At 39.2% G+C, this 19677-nt stretch overlaps 1 protein-coding gene across 2 annotated transcripts in view; it reads left to right on the forward strand.

Annotated features, from left to right (window-relative positions):
- The window catches only part of STEAP4 (STEAP4 metalloreductase), a 37629-nt gene extending 18323 nt beyond the window's left edge, over positions 1-19306 (forward strand). The window contains exons 2-5 of one of the 2 annotated variants that reach the window (XM_060782303.2): positions 10708-11181; positions 12792-13319; positions 15851-16015; positions 17763-19306. In XM_060782303.2, the coding sequence (XP_060638286.2) occupies positions 10729-11181; positions 12792-13319; positions 15851-16015; positions 17763-18041 (1425 nt within the window). In that variant the 5' untranslated portion in view covers positions 10708-10728 and the 3' untranslated portion in view covers positions 18042-19306. Of the gene's footprint in view, positions 1-10704; positions 11182-12791; positions 13320-15850; positions 16016-17762 lie in introns of both variants that reach the window. The other variant, XM_060782302.2, reaches the window with a different exon arrangement.
- The last annotated feature ends 371 nt before the right edge of the window (positions 19307-19677 follow it).

Genomic DNA, 19677 nt, shown 5'->3' on the forward strand with positions numbered 1-19677 from the left:
TAGTCAATAGAGTATGGAAATATACCCCCATTGAAATATATATATATATATATATATATATATATATATATATAATAAGGGACTGGGTTCCCAGATGCATATTTGTATTGAATGTGAGTCCCAGATTTGGGACCTGGGGAGATATATATATATATATATATATATATATATATATATATACATACATACATTAAAAGTAAAAAATGTATGTATTACAGAGGTGTCCACTTACACAGATAACCTCAAAGATGGTCTCCTGCTGCCACAAAAAGGCTATATTTCCAAGTGCTGAGAAGCCTCCAAAGACACTCGGTCAACTGATATTGCAGGTTATAGTGAGCGCCATGAACACATAGCCCAACCCCTGCCGATGTCCTCCCAAACACCAAACACCCAAGGAATGTTTTCATTCGGGAACCATTCCTTCCTAGATGTTCTGTTTTTTCTCTAGAATGGACATCCCAGGATTCCTTTCTCTCTCCAAATTTGCATGACCATGCCCACTGCCTCTCACTTAACCCTTTCCTATGAATTCCAGCAAGCAGGAATTGATCAGCAACTGAACAAGAGGTTTGGGAAGAATTACCAAACCTAGCACAGAGAGCCCACATGGCGAACTTTGAATAGTGGTAGGTTTTGGGGTGATTGGACCACAATTTTGGGAATTGCAGTTCACCCACATCCTTTTTCTAATGGGAGCATTCATAAAAACAGCAGGAAAGACTGGCTTTTTTCTAAGAAACAGCGTTACAAATTACCAAACGGGTATTACCTAACACCCCAAACAAACAAACAATTAACCCGGGCCAACACAACATACTGGATGTGTTTGGGGGGGAATGACCCGCCCATGTATAAATAGTTGTTCACCCTGCATCCAGAGATATTACCAAACTTCCCAAAACAAACAATGCCTTTCTCAAGTAAACGGCATCGCCAGGTACCCAAGCTAGTGTATATATACACACACTAGCCATCCCCTGCCGCGTGTTGCTGTGGCCCAATCTGTGTATATGTGTTTTGTGTGTATATGTGTATATGTGTTTTTTGTATACACAAATATATACATATATGTATGTATATATTTGTGTATATGTGTATACGAGGGTTATGTGGTTTTGCGCATGCGTTGTAATGTGTTTTTAATTTTTTGGCTTTTTAAGTCTCTTCTGCTGTGTTTTTCAGTATTTTTATGAGTGATGGTCATTAGCCTGATAGGTGTGTTGTGTCCAAATTTGGTGTCAATTTGTCCATGGTTTTTGAGTTATGTTAATCCCACTAACAAACATCATACACACACACACACACACACACACACACACACAAGCCATCCCCTGTCATGTGTTGTTGTGGCCCAGTCTGTGCATATGTTTTTTGTGTGTATATATATGCATATGTGTGTGTGTATATATTTGTGTATATGTGTATATATGTGGTTTTGCACATGCGTTGTAATGTATTTTATTTTATTTTATTTGGTTTTTTAAGTCTCTTCCACTGTGTTTTTCAGTGTTTTTATGAGTGATGGTCACTTGTTGACCTGATAGGTGCATTGTGTCCAAATTTGGTGTCAATTCGCCCAGTGGTTTTTGAGTTATGTTAATCCCACAAACAAACATTACATTTTTATTTATATCGATAGTCCTCTCCACAGCCCCTCTATTAATCAACCAACCAGGGTCATCACTTTATACTTAAATCCTGGCTCCACCTCTGAAATGGCCATCATTTTATGTACTCAACTATAATTCACTGTGCAATTGACTGGTCCAGATTAACCTTTGATATATTTAAACTCTGAACAGTTCAACAATCCTGAAAAGGCAAGGACTCAACTCTTAAGCCTGGTTCTGATGTATTTATGGAAACAGGTTGAAGAGGTGAGATTTGCAGCTCTCTCAGTAGTTTGTTATGATTTAAACAACATTAGGCACATTTTAAAAGGATTCAGCTTCATATGTCTGAAGAACCTCCATAAGGCTTTAGTGTTCTCTTGATAAAAGGCAGAGATGTGAGGAGGAGAATAGCTGTGCAGTCTCTGTGGGAGGATTTATCAGCCCAAGCCACTCGTTTCATCTGCTCTATCAAAACACATGCACTGGATTTTTGGCTGAAAGTATTCTACAGAAGAAAAGGACCTCATTTCCTTAGAAAAATAAATTACACCGATAATTAGCTGCATTGCAATCCTATCACTTTGATGCTCCATATGTTCTTGTGCTTCTCCATGAGTACTCCATAACAGAACAGTAATGTACAAGACAAGATTTATCCACAAACTCGGAAGAACATACAACATAAAAGTCTCATGTTTCAAGGACCTTGTAAAATACAATGAAGTGAAATCACGAAAAACAAAAATGTGTGTGAGAAGACACGTGTGTGTAATGTTGTAGAGGGAGGGTGTCTCTTAAACTTGGCATAGAACTTTATCATAGACCAGCGTTTCTCAACCTGGGGGTCGGGACCCCTGGGGGGGCAGTCATGAGGATCTGTCAGAGGGGTCACCAAAGACCATCAGAAAACACAGTGTTTTCTGTGTGGGATGTTTCATCCAATTCTATTGTTGGTGGGGTTCAGAATGCTCTTAGACTGTAAAAAGGTAAAGGTAGTCCCCTGACATTAAGTCCAGTCATGTCTGACTCTGGGGTGTGGTGCTCATCTCCATTTCTAAGCCGAAGAGCCAGCGTTGTCCGTAGACACCTCCAAGGTCATGTGGCCGGCATGACTGCATGGAGCGCCGTTACCTTCCCGCCGGAGCGGTACCTATTGATCTACTCACAATTGCATGTTTTCGAACTGCTAGGTTGGCAGAAGCTAGGGCTGACACCGGAAGCTCACGCCGCCCCCCGGAATCGAACCTGCGACCTTTCGATCAACAAGTTCAGCAGCTCAGTGCTTTAACCCACTGCGCCACCGGGTTAAACTTAGACTGTAGGTGAACTATAAATCCCAGCACCTACAACTCTCAAATGTCAAGGTCTCTTTTCCCCAAACTCCACCAGTGTTCACATTTGGGCATATTGAGTATCCGTGCCAACTTTGGTCCAGATCCATCATTGTTTGAGTCCACAGTGCTCTCTGGATACAGGTGAACTACAGCTCCCAAATCAAGGTCATTGCCCACCAAACCCTTCCAGTATTTTCTGTTTGTCATGAGAGCTCTGTGTGCCAACTTTGGTTCAGATCCTTTGTTGGTGGAGTTCAGAGTGCTCTCTGATTGTAGGTGAACTATAAATTGTAGCAACTACAACACCCAAATGACGAAATCAACCCCCCCCCCCCAATCCCACCAGTGTTCAAATTTGGGCATAACAGGTATTTGTGCCAAATTTGGTCTAGTGAATGAAAATACATCCTGCATATCAGGTATTTACATTATGGTTCATAACAATAGCAAAATTACAGTTATGAAGTAGCAATGAAAATAATTTTATGGTTGGGGGTCACCACAACATGAGAAACTGTATTGAGGGGTCGTGGCATTAGGAAGGTTGAGAACCACTGGTATAAATGGATGCAAACCAAGTTGAGTTCTTTTAATATTGGACTTCTCTCCACTGTGCTTGTTTGCCAGTTCAAAGTGCTGAGATCACGCTTCTGCACACCGGCCCTCCTGCTTGACTCCAAACCCAGAATGCCTTGCATTTCATTTATTTTTATTATTTTCAATATGATTTTTCATGCAACTGTGCAATTTCAGCATTACAAAGATGACTGAAAAAGATATACATTTTTTAAGAAAGCAAAGTAATCATCTTGGGAATAGCAAGTGGAAATTCATTCATGGTTTGTTTGTTTTTTTCAAATTATCATCCGGCCCTCCAACAGTTTAAAAAGTTTGAGAACCCCTGGGTTTACTATCAATAGATAGGAACAGCAGAATCGGGGAGAGGAAGCAAACAAGTAGTGGATGCACACAGTGTTTTGTGATAAGGACTGCCACCAAAATGGATAAACCACTTGCATTGCTGGTTTGCCTGCCCCATGTGATAAAGTTTACAATTTAGGACTTCCATATGTCTTAATGCAACCCTGGTCAGGTACCTCTAGCCATCTATCAGCTTTCTGTCTATCACACAAAAGAATGCCATCACCACCACCACATGGCAACAGGTGGCCCTCCAAACTACAAATCCGCAACTCCCAAATCCCAGTATTCCACTGGTAACATCCATAGCAGTTAAAGTAGAACCATAGTCATACAATTTTATGGTGTGAAGCAACTGTAATTCTGGCCAACTTCAAACTATCTCCTGATTGTATTTTTGTAAACTCTTTGTTATTCTTGAAGCCATAGTACCCAAAAAAGAGTCACTCCCAAGCCCTGAGATCAAAACCAGAAGTTCTCTTCCAAATTTGCTTGCAATTTGAAGTGCAAAGGACTGCCAGAAAGAGATGTTCCTAGCAGAAAATGGGTATTGCAGGTAGGAGTGCATCACATGTGGGATCAATTGAAATGATTTTGCTACCTGAGGCTAAGAGTGAAATGACATGCTTTTACATTTCATATAGAAATCCTGAATTTTAACATTGTGGCTTTAATGTTAGGGTCTTACAATTAGCCTGAAGGCAGCAGGTTAGTTTAGACAAAGAGTGGGAATCATGTTTCCTTCCAGAGGTTGTTTGTTGTTGTTCATTTGTTCAGTCATTTCCAACTCTTCGTGACCTCGTGGACCAGCCCACGCCAGAGCTCCCTGTCGGCCGTCACCTCCCCCAGCTCCTTCAGAGTCAAGCCAGTCACTTCAAGGATGCCATCCATTCCAAAGGTTGTTTAGAGAGTCTAAATAACATATCTAGTGGAAAGAAATGCTGGGAGTTGCAGTCCAAAAATATCAAGAGGGCTGCGTGATTCCCACCTCTTATTTAGAGGTTAGAGTTAGACCTAAGAAAACACAGCTGAGGAATTACCGCTGCCTCTTCTCAGCATCTGCCTCTTGAGGCAATTACTTCACTCCAGGACTTTGCCAAGGCTTGCAAAATATACCCTTATCCCCTAGCCCTTATTTTATTCCAGTCTTTATGGAACAAGGAAGGCAATAGAGCTATAGTTAGGAAAAATACAGTACACAGTAAATATGGCTTCACTTATTTACTGCATTTCTATCAGGTTTATTCCCCATAAGAAAACCAAATAAATATCTTTAGTATTTCCTTTTTTCCAGGAAACTATTAAGACAGTCTGCCTGAAAAGTAAATGTAAAACCAGTGCCAAGGTAAACCCATACTGCCATCTAGTGGGCAAGCGGGCGAACAGCCTGTCTAAAGCAGACAGCTTGGGCTTTCCTCAAATCACCTTCTATTCATCTTCTACCTGGTTCTGGCTGGGGATGATGCCGCGACCCCTTAGTACAGTTCTTCATGTTGTGGTGACCCCCAACCATAAAATTATTTTTATTGCTACTTCATAACTGTAATTATGCTGCTGTTTCGAATTGTAATGTAAATATCTGATATGTGGGATGTATTCTCATTCACTGGACCAAATTTTGCACAAATACGCAATATGCCTAAATTTGAATACTGGTAGGGTTGGAGGGAATTGACTTTGTCATTTGGGAGTTGTAGTTACTGGGATTTATAGTTAACCTGCAATCGAAGAGCATTCCGGACTCCACCAACAATAGAATTGAACCAAACTTGGCACACAGAGCTCCCATGACCAACATAAAATACTGGAAGGGTTTGATGGGCAATGACCTTGAGTTTTGGAGTTGTAGTTCACCTACATCCAGAGAGTGCTGTGGACTCAAACAATGATGGATCTGGAAGGTTGATTTACTTGTTTCAACAAGTTACTGTCAACTAGGGAGATGTTTTGACTCTTCATTCCTTTATTTCAGCAAGGATCGAATGAAGTGCATATATATGGATCATGTTTATTGGAGTCATGGTGCTGGGCATTTAGAATTCTTATCCAGAGAGAACTTGTCCCTCACCAAACTACAAATCCCAAGATTCATACTATGTTATTATTGCATTTCAAGTGGAATACAATATCCTAAAGAGCTTTGATCTTGGAAGCTAAGCAGGGTCAGCCCTGGTTGGTACCAGAATGGGAAACCATCTATTGATACCAGGTTTTCTAGGCTTTATTTCAGAGAAATGAACTGGCCAAACCACTTCTAAGAGTTCCTTGTCCCCAAAAAACAATATATAATGAATGGAGTCTTATAATGTGACAAGCAATTGAAAAGTGTCTGAGGTCTCACAACCTCTGAGGATGCCTGCCATAGATGTGGGTGAAACATCAGGAGAGAATGCTTCTGGAACATGGCCATACAGCCCGAAAAACTCACAGCAACCTCTGTAGCGATTTTATATTAATGTTGAAGTACAGTAATTAAAAGCAAATAAAGACAAAACTTAATGTAATGTAGTTTTCCTTTATTGTAAAAACAGCATTGTGAATACAGTAGTATCGCTTCGATTTTATTTATTTTTTGCCAGTTGCTTGAGTTCCCATCAACTGAGGCCCCCTCTACACTTCCTTACAATATAGATTATCAAAGCAGATAATCCACATTATCTGCTTTGAACCGGATTATATGAGTCTACAGTGCCATATAATCCTGTTCAAATCAGATAATATGGATTTTTTTTTGGCAGTGTCAAAGTAAAAAAAAAAGTCTATTGTTTTTGTATAGTAAACATGCAACAGTGGAACTCTCTGCCCCGGAGTGTGGTGGAGGCTCCTTCTTTGGAGGCTTTTCAGCAAAGGCTGAATGGCCATCTGTCGGGGGTGCTTTGAATGCTATGTTCCTGCTTCTTGGCAGGTGATTGGACTAGATGGCCCATGAGGTCTCTTTCAACTATGATCCTATGAAATGAGCACCAGATAGAAGGAATTGGATAATCATCTCCCACTTTTCCAAAGCCTGGAAATGTTATTTTCTTGGACAACCATTCTCAGATACCTGCGTCAGTATGGCTATCAGCCACGCGGTCTGGAAGATTTCATCCTTAATAGTAACATTTTCAAGCTGTGCGTTTCAATCTTTCCCTTGGTGTGCAACATTTAGTGCCTATTAGATGCTTTTAGGAGGGAACTGCAAGCTTTGTGCAAAACACCAAGCTTAATTTGCAAGCTTTTAGAGAGAACAATTTGCATAAAGTCCTGCTATGGATCAGAACTATAAAATACAGCTGCTTATTTCTGCTGTGTTTTTACAGAACAAAAAAATTCCCAGTATCTCTTTATTTCTGCCACATCTTAGAAAGCAGCGGGGAATATCTATTTGCTTTATGTCTTTGCATGTACTTTTTTTTTTGTCTTCAGGGAGAAAAGAAGCATAGTCTACTGAAGTAGAGGTATAGTTATAATGAGCCCAGATACCAGGAAATAAGAAGTTCCCTGAGCTTCCATAAAAATCACAAGCCCGTGTCAATGTGATTCACAAGAGTGGAGCTCCACATAGATATAATCCTTCAAAAAACAAAAATCTACACAGAGGTTTCAGTGAGGCCCACAAGGGCACAGAAACTGACATTATATTCAGAGGAACTTGTCATCTCTCTTCTTTTGAACCTCAAAACCTACAAAAGGGAGCTAGAGAATTGATTCTACCTGAATCTCCTGAGAGATCACCAAAATCATCACAAGGTTTTCCTAACATGACAGAAGTCTGCTGCTCGAGCCTTGTGTGCCGGAGAGAGAATGAACTCAAATAGTGAAGTTGCTGAACCCACCTAATAAACAGTGTCCTTTGGGAAATCTGACATTCATTTCGTAGAATTATATGCGCTGTATTGGAAAGAAGGAAAGGATTTATTGAGTGTAGTCTGTCAAATATTAACTTGTCTCGGCAAGGGTGACATTTCGAAGAAACAAAGCATAACAATGAAATCGGAGTAGGCAGAGGGCCAAGCAGAAGTGTGTAGACCAGCTACTAAAGAGAGTCTCCAGCCTTTATATACAAAGGGCTAACTTCTTGTCTGTTTATTTATGTATTTATTTACCATATTTCTATCCCACCCTATCTCACCCCTAGCGGGGACTCAGAGCAGCCTACAGCTTGGCACAATTTGATGCCACATTGAAACATAAACATAACATAATATAAATATATTAAACACTAGCCATTCACTGCCACATGTTGCTGTGGCCGAGTCTGAGTATATGTGTTTTATGTGTATATATATGTGTGTATATGTGTATATATGTGTGTTTGCATGTATATATACACACAAACATACATAGATACACATATACACACATATATACACACAAAACACATAGACTGGGCCACAGCAACACGTGGCAGTGGATGGCTAGTGTTTACAATGCATGCACAAAGCCATATATATGTATGTATTTTTAAATTTTTGGCTTTTAAAGACTCTTCTGCTGTGTTTTTCTGTGTTTTTATGAGTGATGGTCACTCGTTGGCCTAATAGGTGTTTTTTGTCCAAATTTGGTGTCAATTCGTCCAGTGTTTTTTGAGTTATGTTAATCCCACAAATGAACATTACATTTTTATTTATATAGATTAAATTATTAAACATAAAACAATCACATACAAATACAGTTAAACAGGATTTAAAACAGTAATTAAAACAGCCACATAGTCCGTAATCAGATTCCGTAATCAGATACAGTCACACTGATTCCCAGCTGTCTATTGCATTGTAGCTAGTCTTCAAATGCCTGATTCCAAAGCCAGGATTTTACTTCTTTTCAAAATGTCAGGAGGGGGGAGGCTGATCTCATATCACTAGGAAGATAGTTCCACAGTCGAGGGACCACCACTGAGAAGGCCCTGTCTCTCGTCCCCACCAGCTGCACCTGCAAAGAAGGTGGGACCGAGAGCAGGGCCTTCCCCAGAAAATCTTAACATCCGCCCTGGTTCATAGAGGGAGATGCAATCAGAGATGCTGTTGTTGTTGTTGTTGTGTGCCTTCAAGTGGTTTCCAACCTATGGTGAATTTATCAGGGGGTTTTCTTGGCAGGTTTTGTTCAGAAAAGGTTTGCAATTGCTTTCCTCTGAAGCTGAAAGAGTGTGGCTTGTTCAAAATCATACAGTGAGTTTCATGGACAAGCCAGGATTCAAACCCTGGTCTCCATTATCTTAGTCCAATACCCAAATGACTACTCCATGCTGCCTCTTATTGATTTATTGATTGATTGATTGATTGATTGCATTTATATACCACATTTCTCACCCCTGGAGAGACTCAAAGTGGTTCACATCAAATAAATATCAAAGATTCAATGCCTCACAAACAATAAAAACAGTGTATCACATATCTAAAGCAAACAACACATAATTATAAATTAAACCATTAAAAACTAGAAACTATCAACATAATCATAAAACCTTTTGACATTGCACTTATACCATATATTTTTGGAATCGTCTAGCTCAGTAAGACATAGGTTAACCTTTCATGTTCAGGTTTCAGCTCACTGCTTTTACAAATCCAGGAACCCATTCATGCTACAAAATTATATCAGTATTAGTCTGCTTTAACTGCTGTCATTTTGACCCATGAAATCCTGAGATTGGCAGCCTTGGGCTGCATCTACACTGTAGAATTAATGCAGTTTAGCACCTTTTGAACTGCCACGGCTCGATGAACTCAAATCATTATTGTCTTGTATTTGTTTGTATACAACTGGTGATGGTGATGATAATTAAACCCATTTCCTTTCCAGGTTATACACAATAAAATACAGAGTCGAAGTAAAAAAAAAAAGTACTTTCTTGTATACAGCAGGCGGTGGCAATGCCAATTAAACCCATTCCAGTTATAACACAATAAAATGTGCCGTCAAAGTCAAAAATGGGTGTGTGAATGCTGCAAGGCACTCTGAGTGCCAAGAAAACACAATACAGGCTGAGTATCCCTTATCTGGAAATTCAAAATCCATTTTTTTTCATGTCAGGAATGATTTGAGAAATTGCAAGTCACTTCTGGTGTGAGAGAATTGGCTGTCTGCAAGGACTCTGCCCAAGGAACACCCGGATATTTGGGGAGCTGGAGCTGATAGAGAAAATCTGAAATTGTCGTAGACTTAGTCAAATGATTGTTGAATGATGAGTCAAAATATTGGTGAATTGGACTGATTTAGTGGGTCTACTCTAGTTAGAACTAACAATAGGATCCAGCCTGTGAAAGTTCAAATAACAGAGCATGGTACTGGTCCCTGAAACATTGGGATGGAGGTTACTGTCCACCACATCATGCGGTTCAACAAGTAATATCTCATAGTACAGTCTCAAACATTTTATCTTTGATGTTAAGTCTCAATGAGGTCATAGAACCACAGAATCTTAGAGTCAGAAGGGATCATAAGGGAAATCTAGTCAAACCCTCCTTCCACGCAAGAATACACAACTGAAGCTTGTCTGAAAAATGCCCATCCAATGTCTGTTCAAAAACCTTCAAAGATGGAGAGTCCACCAACCTCTGAGGCATGCTATTCCATGATTTGATGGTTCTTATGTTAAAGAGGTTTAAGCATTATCTCTTTTTTGTTTTTGTTTTTGTTTTTTGAATCCAAAGACTACTCTGAGAAATGTGGAATGAATGTTTTACTTATAGATCTGCTCTAGTTACTCTATTCTTCATTTGTTGGAAGTTGAATGTGTGTGTATTTCTACTTATTTGACAAATATGAAAAATTAGAGATAGATGACTTAGGCCAAGCTGTTTTGTTCCTAGCTAATATTTACATAAACTTTGCATGGTTTTGTGTCTTAGCAGGCAACAGGAAACCTGTCCACCATGGAGAAGAACAACACAATGGTTCCACTTACTTCAGATTTACTTAATAAGAAGGAGACTGTGTGCATTTTTGGCACAGGAGATTTTGGAAGATCTCTCGGATACAAGATGATGCAATGCGGCTATTCTATAGTATATGGAAGCCGAAATCCTCAAGCCTCTGAACTGATCCCGGAAGGTGCCACAGTCTCATCTCATGCAGAAGGAGCACAAATGGCCAACGTAATCATTATTGCCATGCACCGAGGACACTACAACTTTCTTGAAAGCCTAAGGGAAGTTCTCCATGGGAAAGTACTGGTGGATGTGAGCAACAACCTCAAAACAAACCAGTATCCCGAATCCAATGCTGAATATCTTGCCCAGTTGATGCCAAATAGTAAAGTGGTGAAAGCATTTAACACGGTGTCAGCTTGGGCTCTGCAGTCAGGTAGGCTGGATGCAAGCAGACAGGTAAGGAATTCAAGGAAGAAAAGATGCTTGCAATGAAGTTGCAGTGAAGAAAAAATCTATTTCATTCTCAGACATTTATTTATTACTTATTAAAGTATTTTAAAAGCATCCTTGACCTGATTAAAATAAACACAGTGCCATTTTATTAAAGACCTTGTTATGATAAGATCAGAGAAGGAAGTACCTGCAATGCAACACAGACAAAAATGAGCCTGTTAAAATGCTTGGGTACACAAATTATTATTATTATTATTATTATTATTATTATTATTATTATTATTATCCTGCCTTTCTCCCCATGGGGACTCAAGGCGGCTAACATCTATCCACACTAAACAGTTTTTATAAAAGCAATACAAAAGTAAAGAAAAATTAAAAATAACAGTGTGGTAAAAACAGAATTAAAATACAGCAAATACATTAAATATCCCCCCAATCCTAACCACCCTCCCCTGAGCCTCCCCTTACTCTTCCCCAAAAGCCTGATGGTAGAGAAAGGTCTCGAGCTGCTTGCGGAAGGCCAGCAGGGATGGGGCCATTCTGGTTTCTCTTAGGAAGGAGATCCACAGCCTGGGAGCAACCAACGAAAAGGCCCTCTCCCGTGTTCCCACCAAGCATGCTTGAATGGGTGGTGGGGCCAAAAGAAAGCCTGCCCCAGTAGATCACAGATGTCTCCCAGGTTCATAGAAAGATATGTGGTTCTTCAGATAACCTGGACCGGAGCCATATAGGGCTTTGTAGGTTAAAACTAGCCCTTTGAATTGTGCTCTGCAACATGTTGGCAGCCAGTGAAGCTGCCACAACAGAGAAAAACAGTTACAGAGCTGATGCCAGGAAACAATTACCGAGCTGAGAAACATCTTGAATATTTTCATTGAGTATTACATGTTGAAATACTGCATTTCTTCCTATCTCCAGCTTTCTAGACAAAAAGTTCAACATATGATAAAAGTATTCCTAAATTATACTACCTGGCTCTATTTAACTACTTATACCAGCTTTCCAACAGCCCATGAATTGCCAGACATGGTATTATAACTTCCATCTTACTTAACTTGAATTCCTGAATAAATGAGAGGTCATAATGTAATCTATGTGGCCAAAATTAAAAAGCTAGTTGTAGAGCAGGCATTGGCAAACTTGGGCCCTCCGGATGTTTTGGACTTCAGCACCCTTGAGTATAAGCCGAAGGGGGCTTTTTCAGCCTAAAAAGGGGGCTGGAAAAGTCAGCTTATACTCGAGTATTTACGGTAATAAATTAGTCATTGAATCACAAATATTTACAAAATACTGAATTAAATTGAATCACAATTCAATATTTGATTCAATGGGTCTACTAATAGTTGGGATTATTAAGTTGGGACATTGGCTAGTGAGAGTTGTAGTCCAAAAAACCCCAATTTCAGTCAATATTCTAGCCAATCTGTATCACTTTAAAAGCACTGGCTGTTAAAAAAGATTAAAGGACTGGGTCTGTTAAAAAAGATTAAAAGGTTGAAGCACTGGCAATTCAAGTAGTGTTTCTTTTTGAAGTCAGAGATTCTGAATACAAACACTTGCCATAAAGAAGAAACGTGATCTCATCATTTTATTCTGTTTTATCACTGCAGGTGTTTGTCTGTGGAGATGACAACAAGTCAAAAGACAAAGTGATGGAGATTGTTCGAAGCCTTGGTCTCACTCCAGTGGATAAGGGTTCTCTTTTGGCAGCAACGGAAATTGAGAATTACCCTTTGCAGCTTTTTCCTATGTGGAAATACCCCATCATCCTCTCTCTTGGCCTCAGTGCATTTTTCTTAGTGTACTCCATAATCCGTGACATAGTCTACAATTCTGTCGAGAAAGGCAAAGATTTTTCCTTCTTTATTGCCATTAGCATCCCAAATCGGATTTGCCCTGTTGTGGCACTCATCCTTCTTGCTTTGGTTTACTTACCTGGGATCTTTGCTGCTGTTCTCCAGTTATACAGAGGCACCAAATACAGTCGTTTCCCAAACTGGCTGGACAAGTGGATGCTTTGTAGAAAGCAACTTGGCTTGGTAGCTCTGGCATATGCCTTCCTACATGTTTTGTATACACTCGTCATCCCTATTCGATATTATGTAAGATGGAGGATTGCTAGTAATATCCTTGACCAGGTAAGCAGATATCATATCCTAAAAAAAACAATATTGTGTTTAACCAGGAAAACAGATGGTTGCATGGATGAAAAGAACCAATATGCTTTGATTCTGTCTATCACCTCTTTATTTTTCCGTTAAGTAAGGGACCATCCCATTGTAAACAGCTAAGTTCATTGGACTATGATCATAGCTATACAACATTTAAAGCTTTTCCAGGTGTAACAGTGCAGGCTGTGGCATAATGTAAAATAAACCATGTGTAGTTCACGTTTGATCAGCCCACACACTGCCTTGCCAGAGGAAGAAAATATGCCAGGCAGATGATAAATAAAGAACAAGTAGTTTACTCTTCACAATTCTGAACAACATATGTACAGTGTGATCAGTTGGATCAACTCACATAATGTCCTTTTATGAGAGATTTCAAATTGGCTTTTTCTGTCCATGTGGATAAACTCCTCAAGCATTTGCAGAAGCAAGAGTACACTCCGAACTCTGTCTCTCTCTGCTTATCTCTTCAAACTGTTTCTCTCTGTACTTGCATGGCTCAAGTCTGAACAAAAATGTAACAGTATCTAAAAGTTCCAGGCTCAGCCTGCTCCCTGGACATTGCCCAACCAATCAACTTCATGCATTTTATTTTACAGTTGACACACATACCATCACTGATTCCTTGCATCCTCCAACACAGGCTACTTGAAAATGCAATGTGCTCTGGCTTAGAAAGGAACTTTGCACAGCACAGGGACAGCTGGAATTCAAAAAAAGAAGTTACTTTTTCTGTTACTATTGGACTTAAAATTGTATTATCTGTGTTTTATTGCCCCTTGTCTCTAATCTTCACATGGCCAATAAGGTAGTGGCATACACCTGCATTGAAATCCCTTAATAACTGACAATATCCCAGACAGAATGTAGGTTGTGTCTTTAACATCCCCATCATTTTTCTCCTCTATATTTTTGTAATATCTTTGCCTGGTAAAGAAGTCAGTCAAGCTTTGGAAGCTTGCATGATCTATTCTATACATTGGAGTTGTGGCTGAGAGGAGACATGATGGCCATGTATAAATATGAGAGGGGAAGTCATAGAGGGGAGGGCAAAGGTTTGTTTTCTAGGATGTGGAACAATGGCTTCAAGCAAAGGAAAGGAGATGCCACCTGAACAATAGGAAGAACTTTCTGGCTGTGAGAGCTGTTCAGCAGTGGAAACCTCTGCCCCAGAGTGTGATGGAGGCTCCTTCTTTGGAGGCTTTTAAGCAGAGGCTGGATGGCCATCTGTCATGGGTGCTTTGAATGCAATTTTCCTGCTTGTTGGCAGGGGGTTGGACTGGATGGTCCACAAGGTCTCTTTCAACTCTATGATTCTATGAGTTGGCCCAATAAAAATATTATGGAGGGCCTCCTGGTGGTGCAGCAGGTTAAACCGCTGAGCTGATGAACTTGGTGACCAAAAGGTTGGCAGTTCAAATCTGGGGAGGGGGCAAGCTCCTGCTGTTAGCCCCAGCTACTGCCAACCTAGCAGTTCAAAAACATGCAAAATATGAGTAGATCAATAGGTACCGCTTCTGTGGGAAGATAACAGCACTTCATGCAGTCATGCTGGCCACATGATCTAGGAGGCGTATAAGGACAACGCTGGTTCTTCGGCTTAGAAATTGAGATGAGCACCACTCCCTATAGTCAGGCACTGGGGTAAAAGGAAAGGTGAGACCTTTACCTGTGGATTTTAGGTTTTGGAGAGACATATTTTATAAGATTGCTGAAATTATCTTGAGATATTCTTACCAAATTAGCTCCTCGGTTGTAGTAATCTTTTTCTAATATTCACAAATAAATATTTTTGAACTGGAGAAGGTGACCACAGCTGATCTGGATCTGATGTTCTGTTCCAGGACTTTCCATTTAGCATGCAGCCTTCTGAAAAAGGTCTGGGAAAAAAGAAATGGCCAATGGTCATATTTTTTTATTGTGAACATTGCGTATTTATATTATTATGGTAGGGCAATGGTTCCCAGACTTTGGTTCTCTGTGTTTTTTGGACGTCAACTCCCAGAAGCTGGAAGTTGAAGTCCATACACCTGGAGGACCAAAGAACAGAGAAGGAGCCAACTGGGTCCCTGATGGAATTGGGAGCAACCATTGAAGAGACTCTCTATTTCACTTGTTCCCCTGCCCCAAATGTCCTTGTGACCCTGAGGTGGGCTTGAAGAAAAGTAGGCTGAAGGCACAACACACACATTGCTTGACTTTTATTTTTAAACTGTCCATCTTAACACGTGAAATCTGTGTTTCCCAACCTGTGCTTCCACCATTTTGAGTTTCTTTTTTTCAAATCTTCCTTCAAGATTTGAAAAAATCTTGAAGGAAGCCAGTGGCCCCCAGTCAGTCTTGCCCAGATTTGTTGTGAAGATAACATTTTGTGGGGTGAGGGAAAGAGAGCAATGTCTCTACCTTGACCTGATTGGAATAAAAGTGAGAAATATGTGCAAATAAATGCATTTGCTTTCAATCTATTTATATGTACATTTGTTTTTCCCCACCTTAAGGCACATAACAACAGAACAGATCCGCTGAATATGGTGAATGCCTGGCTTAGTGACTCTTACGTTGCTTTGGGTATCTTGGGCTTCTTTCTGTTTGTTCTCCTAGGAATCACATCCTTGCCTTCTGTCAGCAACAGTGTCAACTGGAGAGAGTTTCGATTTGTCCAGGTAAGAGCTTGCTATCTAGAAAAACAGCTTATCCCCACAAAGTAGTTCCTGTGTATATTTGAGTAGAAGGAAAGCGTACCAAGTGCACATGGGACTAGTGGAAGCCCCCTACTGTCCCTGCAAAGGACACCCTATATAGTGGCAAGATTAAACCAACCTCTCTCTCTCTCTCTCTCTGTATATATATATATATATATATATATATATATATATATATATATACACACACACACACACACACACACATATATATTATAGGTTTCATATAATCTCAACTGTGAAAAAAAAGGGTTTGGAATTTTTCTCTTTATGCTTCTCATGTTCTGCACTTGATTCTTACATTGTTTCCTCTATAGCTGCTCCATGTAAGTCATCACAATGATCATTTTCAATGATATTTTCTTGTCTTAATTTGAAACCCATCCATTTTAGTGGTTATTATTGCTACTCAATCAACAAATGTTGCCGCCATGATGGCATACGCCACTTGCTCTCCCCTTTCACCACAGAGCCCAGCCAGAAGTAGATGTGCATCGTGTAATGGACTCCATGGCGAAAGGGAAGAGAAAGTAACATGCAATGAGTAAAATGCCCCATCTGATGAGTTTGTAGAATTCCAAAATCTGAAATACTCAAAAAATACCAAATACTCCACATGGGGGGGCTAAGATAGCAACACACCTGTTTTCTGATTGTTCAGTGTAAACAATGCTTCGTGCACAAAAGTATATATTTATTTATTTTTATTATGATTGATGACCAGCACCAAAAAATGAACAAACGTTGGAATAGGAACATGACATACATTTAGGTATTAAGAAACACTGTCAAAAGCAAAGTTAAAACCCAGTATTGAATATGATAGTACAAAAGAATTACAATATTGCTTATTAAATTACCTTGAGCCTCTATGTGTAGGATGTATATGAATCATAAACCGATTGTATCCTTAGACTGAGGGGCCTATCTTTAAGCTACTTCATTATGTATATACAAGTATTTCAAAATTCAAAACAGCATTATCTGAAATATGGAACACTTTTTGGAATATGGAAATATGGAAATAATGGATGCTCAAACTATTCTATGCAAGATGTAACCATGTCAATTAAATCTGCTTAAAAGTGGTATAACTTCTTACTACAAATACATTGGTGTAAGTCAAAATCTGAGAACTCAATGGAATGCTCTTTGATTGTCTTACCTGCCTCAAAAAGTATTTCATAATATTAACAGTAGTGGTGGTGTTAATAAATTATTATTATTTTACTGACAGAAAACACAGTATGTCACAGCAAACGAGATATATATGCTGGATTTTGTATCACAAAATCACAAATCAAGCACTTCCCAAGCATCTACGACTGTGTGATGTATTATTATTATTATTATTATTATTATTATTATTATTATTATTAAAGTCATGCTTAGAAATGTAAATAATAATCCAGGTAATGCTTAGAAAGGCACTGCAGACTACTCCAACCAGAGAAGTCAGCCATAGCAGAGCACCTGATGAACCAAGCTGGACATAGCATATTATTTAAGAACACAGAAATGCTGGAACACTCTAACAACTACCATGTCAGGCTAAACCGAGGAGCTATTAAAATCCACAAGCATGTGGACAATTTCAACAGCAAGGAAGATAATGTTTCGAGAATATGGCCACAAAGCCCGAAAAAACTACAACAACCCAAATGTTACTTTGTCTTACATTGTTCTCTCTCTTTTTTTCTTTCCACAGTCTTACCTGGGATACCTTACACTGATCTTATGCACTGCCCATACATTGGTCTACGGTGGGAAAAGATTCTTGCGCCTTTCTACATATCCATGGGGTCTTCCTGCCATGTATATACTCTCCCTTATCATCCCTTGCATTGTATTGGTCATGAAATTTTTCTTAGTCCTGCCTTGTTTAGATAGGCCACTAACTCAAATTCGACAGGGATGGGAGCGGAAAAGCAAATACGTAAACCATGTAAACAATGACGAAACAATGAAAGAAAGCTCAGCAGTATAATCTTTTCGCAACTGCACAAAAAGAATGTATATCTATACATATCTATACTAACATAACAACAAATAAACTAGTGGTGCTTTAAAGGCTAACAAAGTCTATTTGCCACAAGGTTTTGTTGAGTGTAGCCCACTTCATCAGATGTGTACCTCAGGTGTGTGTCTAAAACACTTCAAAAGGGCCAAATAATAAGTGACTAAGGCACATTACAACTGAGTTTTAAACATTAAATAATTACCTGCTAAAATAAAAACCAGGATTGGTAATTGTTCATGGGTATCTTGTCCATGTTCTCTCCTTTTCTTGCTTTCAGAATGAAAGAAACCACCAAGTAATAAAGAAACCTAGTTTGCGGTCGAATCAGATATTATAAGGCTCAATATATCAACTAGAAATAATTGTCTATAGCTTTCAAATGTAAGCATCCTGTATGGACATTGTCTGAACTATAAACATGTTGAACAGCACATGGGAAAATCTGCACATTTTACAGACACTACTTACAGGAAATCTATTTTAAGCAGGTAGTTACCCATGATTGGATGGAAAGCTGGACTATAATTTTACAATACAATATATTTTGTAGAGCCATGCACACTAAAATTAAAACTGAAGCTGCAAGGCCATTAAATGCTAATCAAGGTGGCCAACTGCAACATTCACACTTGCCTCAGACAGACAAGAGTTCTTTCTCCCACCCTAGGCATTCCATGGATATATAAACCCCACTTGCCTAGTTTCAAACAGACCTCACAACCTCTGAGGATGCCTGCCATAGATGTGGGTGAAACGTCAGGAGAGAATGCTTCTGGAACATGGCCATACCGCCTGGAAAACTCACAGCAACCCAGTAAAACAATACTTTATTTAAACTATGGCTATGGGTGTGAATTGGACTGCTCAGCTCATTTGTACTAAAATCAAAACAGTAGCCATTTTATTATGTCATTTAAAAGTAATTTCCTTGTGTATATATTACTGTGGTTCACCTACTATTGGAGAATGGCCTGTACATGAGGTTATGAATCCTAAACCAGCAGTTTGCAAGTGATTCCTTTCAAACTTCATCAGATTGATTACTACTGTGATCCATTGCTTTCGTTCAAATTTTTCAGATCCAATACTACAACTATTCATTGCTGTACAATACTGTATTGTTACTATCTTTATTTTCAAGTCTAATGTTTCCATGTACAAATTTTTTCATATTCAGATTTTTGGTTTTTTATAACAAGGATTATCACAATAAAAGAAACTTGTTTTAAGAATCAGTCTCTCTTTTTGTGGCCAAAGTTTTCATGATAGTCCACTTCTGTAGTTGTTGGGAAAGTTACTTTTTGGATCTTCCCATATTTCTGCAGCATAAGACTCGCTACTGGTGACTCACCTTGGTGACCAGGGGATTCAGGAACTGTAATTCACAAAGTAACTTTCAAAAGCCCTACTTATATCTTTGAGTCCCATTTAAGAAAGGAAAGCTGCTTTGAGCCTCATTCAAGAGAGGAAAGTGGGATGAAGATGATGATGGCAATATATCACCCAGAAAATAGAATTCATACAGGAAAGTGAATGCATGTTATATTTATTTATATTTATTTATTTACTATATTTATATACCGCCTTTCTAACCTCAGGGAGG

This window comes from Anolis sagrei, chromosome 6 (assembly GCF_037176765.1).
Source record: "Anolis sagrei isolate rAnoSag1 chromosome 6, rAnoSag1.mat, whole genome shotgun sequence".
Taxonomy (NCBI): domain Eukaryota; kingdom Metazoa; phylum Chordata; class Lepidosauria; order Squamata; family Dactyloidae; genus Anolis; species Anolis sagrei.